The sequence below is a fragment of the Dipodomys ordii genome, unplaced genomic scaffold (genome assembly GCF_000151885.1).
Source record: "Dipodomys ordii isolate 6190 unplaced genomic scaffold, Dord_2.0 Scaffold66, whole genome shotgun sequence".
Lineage (NCBI taxonomy): Eukaryota > Metazoa > Chordata > Mammalia > Rodentia > Heteromyidae > Dipodomys > Dipodomys ordii.
The window spans coordinates 129,284-135,952 of NW_012267282.1; the positions used below are offsets into that span (position 1 = coordinate 129,284).

The following is a 6,669-nucleotide window of genomic DNA, read 5'->3' on the forward strand; positions in this document are numbered from 1 at the left end:
ATGTGGTGCTGAGGAATCGAACCCAGGGCCTCATGCATGCAAGGCAAGCACTCTACCACTGAGCCCCCTTCCCAGCCCCCCACCTGTATCCTTAAATGACTTGTTTTTCCCCATCTCCTCCACAAATTATACCGACATCAAATATAGTGAAAGCAGGGGTTTACACTAATTATTTTTGAAATAGAATCTTGCTTTTTTGCCTATATTTGTGGTTAAGAAGGGGTCTCACATGCATTCCTCAGACTGGCCTCACACTGAATCCTCTTCATTTCAGTGTCATAAATAGCTTGGCCGTCAGGCATGTACCCCTGGCAGCCAGCCCAAAAGATAATCTTTGGTTATATTTTTATTTTATTTTTATGGGGCTTGAATAGAGCCCAGACCCTTGCATATTCTGAACAAGAGATCTGCTGAGCCACACACTCTAGTCCTCAATTTGGCTGTTTGTCACTCTAGGTGAACTCCATTACTTTCAATGGCAGAAAGTCACTTGGTACTTTAGACAGTTTTAGATGCTTTCTTGTCCTCTTCAGACCTAACTTTCTTCTTGAGTACTTAACACCTACCTTTTAAGATGTAGATCTCAGCCAGATGCCAGTGGCTTATGCCTGTAATCCTACCTACTCTGGAGGCTGAGATCTGAGGATCCTTGTTCAGAGCCAGAGTGGGCAAGAAAGTCTGTGAGAGCCGGGCGCTGCTGGCTCATGCCTGTGATCCTACCTAATCAGGAGGCTGAGATCTGAGGATCTCAGTTCAAAGCCAGCCCGGGCAGGAAAGTCTGTGAGACTTATCTCCAATAAAGCACTAGAAAACTGGAAGTGGCGCTGTGGCTCTAGCAGTAGAGTGCTTGCCTTGAGCTGAAGAGTGCAAGGACAGTGCCCAAGCCCAGAGTTCAAGCCCCATGACCAACCTAAAAAAAAAAAAAGGAAAGAAAGAAAGAAAGTCTGTGAGACTATTATCTTCAATTAACCACCAGAAAACCAGAAGTGGCACTGTGGCTCAAGTGGTAGGGCTCACATGGAAGAGCTCAGGAACAGCATCCAGGCCCAGAGTTCAAAGCCCCACGACTGACAACATAAATAAAATTGTAAATCTCTTGTTTGCTGTCCTTGTACGTGGTGTCCTGACACGCTGTGGCATGTATTCTTCATCAGCCCAGGACTATGTGTGCCCTGCGCAAGGAAGCCATGCCATATGCTCCTGCTGTTTCCAGCCCATGCCTGACCGGAGAGCTGAACGGGAGCAGGACCCCCGTCTGGCCCCTCAGCAGTGTGAGTAAGCCAGTGCATCTGATATGTGTCCTCCCACAGGACTTCTCCTGCACCCCCCGTGACTCAGGCTTCACATGATAATGACTTTGTGTGGAATGTGAAACAAGGATGTAATGCCTTTTTTCCCCCACCTGCTTAATCAGTTGATCCCATTATGACTTTTAAACAGTCTGTTTTCTCACCAATTGAAAATAATGCTCCCTATAGACCAAGTTTTCATATGTGGGTAGTTGTCTTTCTGGGTTCTTTATCTGTATGCATCCTCAAACCTATACCATATTTGCTGTAGGTGGTCTTCCTTATAAATCTAACAGATAAGGTATGTTTTTATATTTCTTTTCCTTAAAACAGCTGTTAGGGGTGGGGATATAGCTCAATAGTAGAGCATTTGCCTAGCATTTATGAGTCTTGGTTATGAATCCAGCATTTATTAAATTTATAAATATAGCAGCATTTACTTAATGGCTGCTTAGTTTACTCCCAACTGAAATGCCTATTTAAGTATATTACCTTTTCTTTTTTTGGGGTCCAGTCGTGGGGCCTGAACTCTGGGCCTGGGCACTGTCCCTCAGCTCTTCAGCTTAAGGCTAGCACTCTACCACTTGAGCCATAGCACCACTTCTGGCTTTTTTTTTCTGCTTATGTGGTGCTGAGGAATCGAACCCAGGGCCTCATGCATGCAAGGCAAGCGCTCTACCACTGAGCCACCTTCCCAGCCCACCTTTTCTTAAAAAATGCTTCCAAAAACCAGGCACCAGTGGTACCTCTCAAGAGGCTGAGATCTGAGTATTGCAGTTGGAAGCCTTCCCAGGCAGAAAAGTCCCCATGAGACTCTTATCTCCAATTAACCACAGAAAAACCAGAAGTGGCACTATGACTCAAAGTGTTAGAGCACTTGCCTTGAGCAAAATAGCTCAGGGACATTACCCAGGCCCTGAATTCAGGCCCCATACCTGACACTCCCCTTGCCAAAAAAAAGCTTCCAAATGCATTAAATTCAAGCCCAGGACTGGCTATTAAATAAGCAAGAGTATATACTAGTGATAGTGACCTCACTGTCAAGGTCACAGCTCATGGCCACAGCATAAACTCTTCACTGCGATGACATGAAGTGCTATGAGCACTTGGAGGTTGTTCCTGGGAAGGAATTGTCCTGAGACTGGACTTTGTGCAGTTGTCAGGGGGTAGAGAGGTGGGGCAGGCGGCAGCAGCAACATCAAACATACACTTGGGTAACCTCTAGGCAGGCAGTCACTGCGCAATGCTTCAAATCACATAGAGAACACTACCTTGTGCCTCAGAAGTACTAGTTAACACAGCAATTCAGGGAAGTGCTTCCAAAATTTGGTAAGAGGTAGTTTCCCTGCAGTAAGTAATCTGAAGTTTTGACTAAGTTCATATAGAATGCTTTCAGACATAGAGACACTACAGACTTAAATGTCTAACCCTATAAGGGTTTTGGCTAGCCTTAATCTAATATTTTCAGGGAAGTAAATTATACAGGATATTAGTCATTTAAAAAAAAACTATTATCCAGAGCCAACCATCAATGGCTCATGCCTGTAATTTAGCTACCCAGGAGGCTGAGATCTGAGGATCATGGTTCAAAGCCAGCCCGCACTGGAATATTCATGAGACCCTTGTCAGCCATGGGAATTGAACTCAGCCTGGGCACTGTCCCTGCGCTCTTCAGCTCAAGGCTGGCGCTCTACCACTTGAGCTACTGTGCCACTTCAGTTTTTGGTGGTTAATTGGAGATAAGAATCTCATGGACTTTCCTATCCTGGCTGGCTTTGAACCACAATCCTCATCTCTCAGCGTCCTGAGTAGCTAGGATTACAGGCGTCAGTCACCAGTGCCTGGCTATGTATGAGACTCTTACCTCCAGTTAATCACCAAACAGCCAGAAGTGAAGCTCAAGAGCTCAAGAGGTAAAGTACTACTGTTGAGTACAATAGCTCTGGGATTGTGGCAAGACCCTGAATTCAAGCCCCAGGACTGGCATAGGCGCGCACGCACGCACGCGCGCGCACACACACACACACACACACACACACAATCATGTCTACTAAGGTAATAGAGAAAACATTTGTGTCAAGTAGAAAAGGGGTATAATTGCAGTTGCTGCAAGTATGTCATATTTTTAGACCTAGAAGGCAGCCTGTCAGGATATTTGGATGCTGGAGCAGATGTGACCCATGAGTCCAGCTCCTTTTTAAAGTCACAGCTTTTAGTCGTAACAATTCAGTCATCTTTACTGTTGCATAGCCACTGGGGTGTTGGCCTCTGTGTCTTCGTTCTGTGGGAATTCCTTGTAAGCAATGTTTTTGAGCAGTTGAGCTCCTAAACCTGGAGCTGACAATAATTACACGTGAGTCCAGGTGCAGCTCTGGGGCCCAAATGACCCCCTGTCCTCTGTCCACAGGTACAGTGTGCCTACAGCCCTTCTGCCACCTGTACTGGGGTTGCCGCCGGAGTGGCTGTTCTGGCTGTCTTGCTCCATTCTGTGGTAATGTCAGTTCTTTAGCACTCACTTGTTTTGACCTTTGTTCTCTTGGGGAACTTGAGGAGGGAGGTGGTAGTATTGAATATGTACTGCTATATGCTGAGAAGGGGAGAAAGCCACTGGTAGTGATCAAGTGATATACCTAGCTTTTCCTCCTGAACTGCAAAGGTTTGCTGCTTTGGAAATCTCAAATTCATTTTGCCTCATAATACTTAAGGATAAAACCAATTTCTGATGCTGGAAGGATTAGCTATTTATACCACATTTATAACATCAGCACTTGGGAAGTGGAGGCAGGAAGATCTAGAGTTTCATGCTAGCCTGGTAGGTTACATATTGAGTTCAAGGCTAGCCTGAACTCAATATGTATAGTCAGATTCTGACTGGAAAGATAGAAAGAGAAGGGGGAATACAGGAGGAAGGGGAGAGGAGGTGGATCTCTGTGTAACTGTTCCTTTCTGTAATCAGTAAGGAAAATAAAATTGGTTACCCTGTTAGGCACACAATACTTAAATATGTAACAGACTTACCATTTCCCTATCTTCTGGCAGAGCTCAACCTGGGGGACAAGTGTCTGGATGGAGTGCTGAACAACAACAACTACGAGTCAGACATTCTGAAGGTACGGCAGGTGCCACCTTCCATCTCCCCTGGGGTCAACGGTGATGCAGTGAAATTCATTATCAGGTTTAGGACAAAAAGTTGAGCTCCAGTGGTCCCTGAAGGCTAGGTTTGGCTACTCCTACCAGAAGGAGCTTTAATTGGCATGGCCACATCAGGAAGAATCAAGGAGTTCAGTGACCCCACATTTATCTTTGGGATGCTGAAAAGAGCTTCCATGTCATAAGGGAAAGAGGCAGGAAGCATACAGGTTAATCAGTCTTGTCAGGCTGTGATCTGGTTGATCATTATCACAGGATTGGTTCTATTGGGAGTTGTCACCATAAAAAAAAAAGGCATCATTACCGATGGGTACATTTGACTCTTATCACATGACTTTATAGATCAGTCTTTTTGTTCTCAGAATCCAAGATGATTGCTGGTGAGAGATTCAGGAAGAAAACGTTAAAGAGGAAAAAAACACAGCCAGAGTGGGTCAGAATAGAATTTTTTAGGACAGTGACTGGGCATCCTCTTTCAGGTCTCCACTGTGAAGTAATCATTCCATTTCTATGGAAGGTGACAGGCTGAAGGTCATTTTCTATAGTAAGTACTATCTGCCAATAAAGGGAGTAGTAAAAATCTTGATATGGAGGACCTTGACAAGGTCAAAAATTTTAATTTCCTAGCCAGGCACCAGTGGCTCATGCCTGTAATCCTAGCTACTCAGGAGGCAGAGATCTGAGGATCACGGTTCAAAGCTAGCCCGGGCAAGAAAGTCCGTGAAACTCTTATGGCCAATAAACCACCAGAAAACCGGAAGTGGTGCTGTAGCTCAAATGGTAGAATGATTGCCTTGAGCTAAATTGCTGAGGGACAGTGCCCAGGCCCCGAGTTCAAGGTCCACAACCGAAAATAAATAAATAATTTCCTGTGCATTCAGCCATGAGGGGGGATAAGACTTGTTAGGTATCAACAATTGTAGAGAGACACTCCTTGAGTGATTAACATGTCTGTGTAGAACTAAGAAGATATATGACTCAGAGTTTGAAGACACAGGAGATAGCTGTAAAATGAAGGCAGGGAGCTAGTCCTGCTGGCTCACACCTATAACCCTAGTCATTTGGGAGGATAAGAATGGAAAGATTGGGGGTGGGAAGGTGGCTCAATGGTACAGTGCTTGCCTTGGGTTCGATTCCTCAGCACCACATAAGCAGAAAAAAAAAGCCAGAAGTGGCGCTGTGGCTCAAGTGGTAGAGCACTAGCCTTGAGCGGAAGAGCTGAGGGACAGTGCCCAGGCCCAGAGTTCAGGCCCCATGACCGGACCCCTCAGAAACTTTTAAGAATGGAAAGACTGCAGTGTAAGGCTGCTCTGGGCAGAAAAGTGTGGGAGACAGCCCTCCCTTCTCAAGCCATAGCTGAGTATATAGTGATAGATGCTTATTGTCCTGGATTTATAAGAAGCTGAGATCAGAGAATCAGGGTTCCAAGATCAATCCGTCAGGAAAGCCCATGGATAGGCTGGACGTCATGGGATGTGCTTGTCATCCCAGCCTAAAGAGAAAGATCTCCGGTCCAAGGCAGGCCCAGGCAAAAGCAAGACTTCTTCAATAATAACTCATTCACAAAATGGGCTGATGTTGTTCTCCAGTGGTATAGTGCTTGCCTAGCAAACACAAGGCCCTGAGTGCAAACTTTAGTACTAAAAAAAAGTTGGCTACATAGCCTGTTTTTTTTTTTTCCCCCAGTTTTTAATTTGTGGGCTCGAATGAGAAATCAGTGCTTTTTTAGAAAAAAAAAAAAAAAAGTACTTACTGCAAAGGTAATTACAAAGGTACTGCCTTCCCTCTCTCCCTGGGGTTAAGTTGGACACACTCCTGGTGTTTTGTTTGAAACCTTGAGATAACTCTACAACTTATATGGTTATTGTCAGAATTCTTAGCATTTTCTGACCAGTATAGTATTTGTTCTCTGTATTACATTTGTACATAGCTGTTTTTCTCCATATTCCAAAAATAAGTGTTTCAGTTTTGCTGGTCACACCATGAATCCAAACCCATAGAAATTGTCTCCTGAAAACATAAAGAGGTTTCCTGTAAATGCTTGCTGGCCTTTTTCTTTGGCATCTTCCTTTAATTAATTAATTAATTAATTAATTTTTGGGTCTGTGGTGGGGCCTGAACTCTGGGCCTGGGCGCTGTCCCTCAGCTCTTCAGCTCAAGGCTAGCGCTCTACCACTTGAGCCACAGCGCCACTTCTGGCTTTTTTTTTTCTTTTTGCTTATGTGGTGCT

At 44.8% G+C, this 6,669-nt stretch overlaps 1 protein-coding gene and 1 long non-coding RNA gene across 2 annotated transcripts in view; one reads left to right on the forward strand and one right to left on the reverse strand.

The window, feature by feature from the left end:
* The window catches only part of Chfr (checkpoint with forkhead and ring finger domains, E3 ubiquitin protein ligase), a 23,710-nt gene extending 19,202 nt beyond the window's left edge, over positions 1-4,508 (forward strand). Inside the window, exons 10-12 of the mRNA XM_013023170.1 lie at positions 1,155-1,271; positions 3,697-3,780; positions 4,329-4,508. Of these exons, the coding sequence (XP_012878624.1) occupies positions 1,155-1,271; positions 3,697-3,780; positions 4,329-4,483 (356 nt within the window). The 3' untranslated portion in view covers positions 4,484-4,508. The remainder of the gene's footprint in view (positions 1-1,154; positions 1,272-3,696; positions 3,781-4,328) is intronic.
* Positions 1-6,669, reverse strand: part of LOC105990701 — a 17,119-nt gene that overhangs the window by 1,797 nt on the left and 8,653 nt on the right. The gene's annotated exons all lie outside the window — the stretch shown is intronic.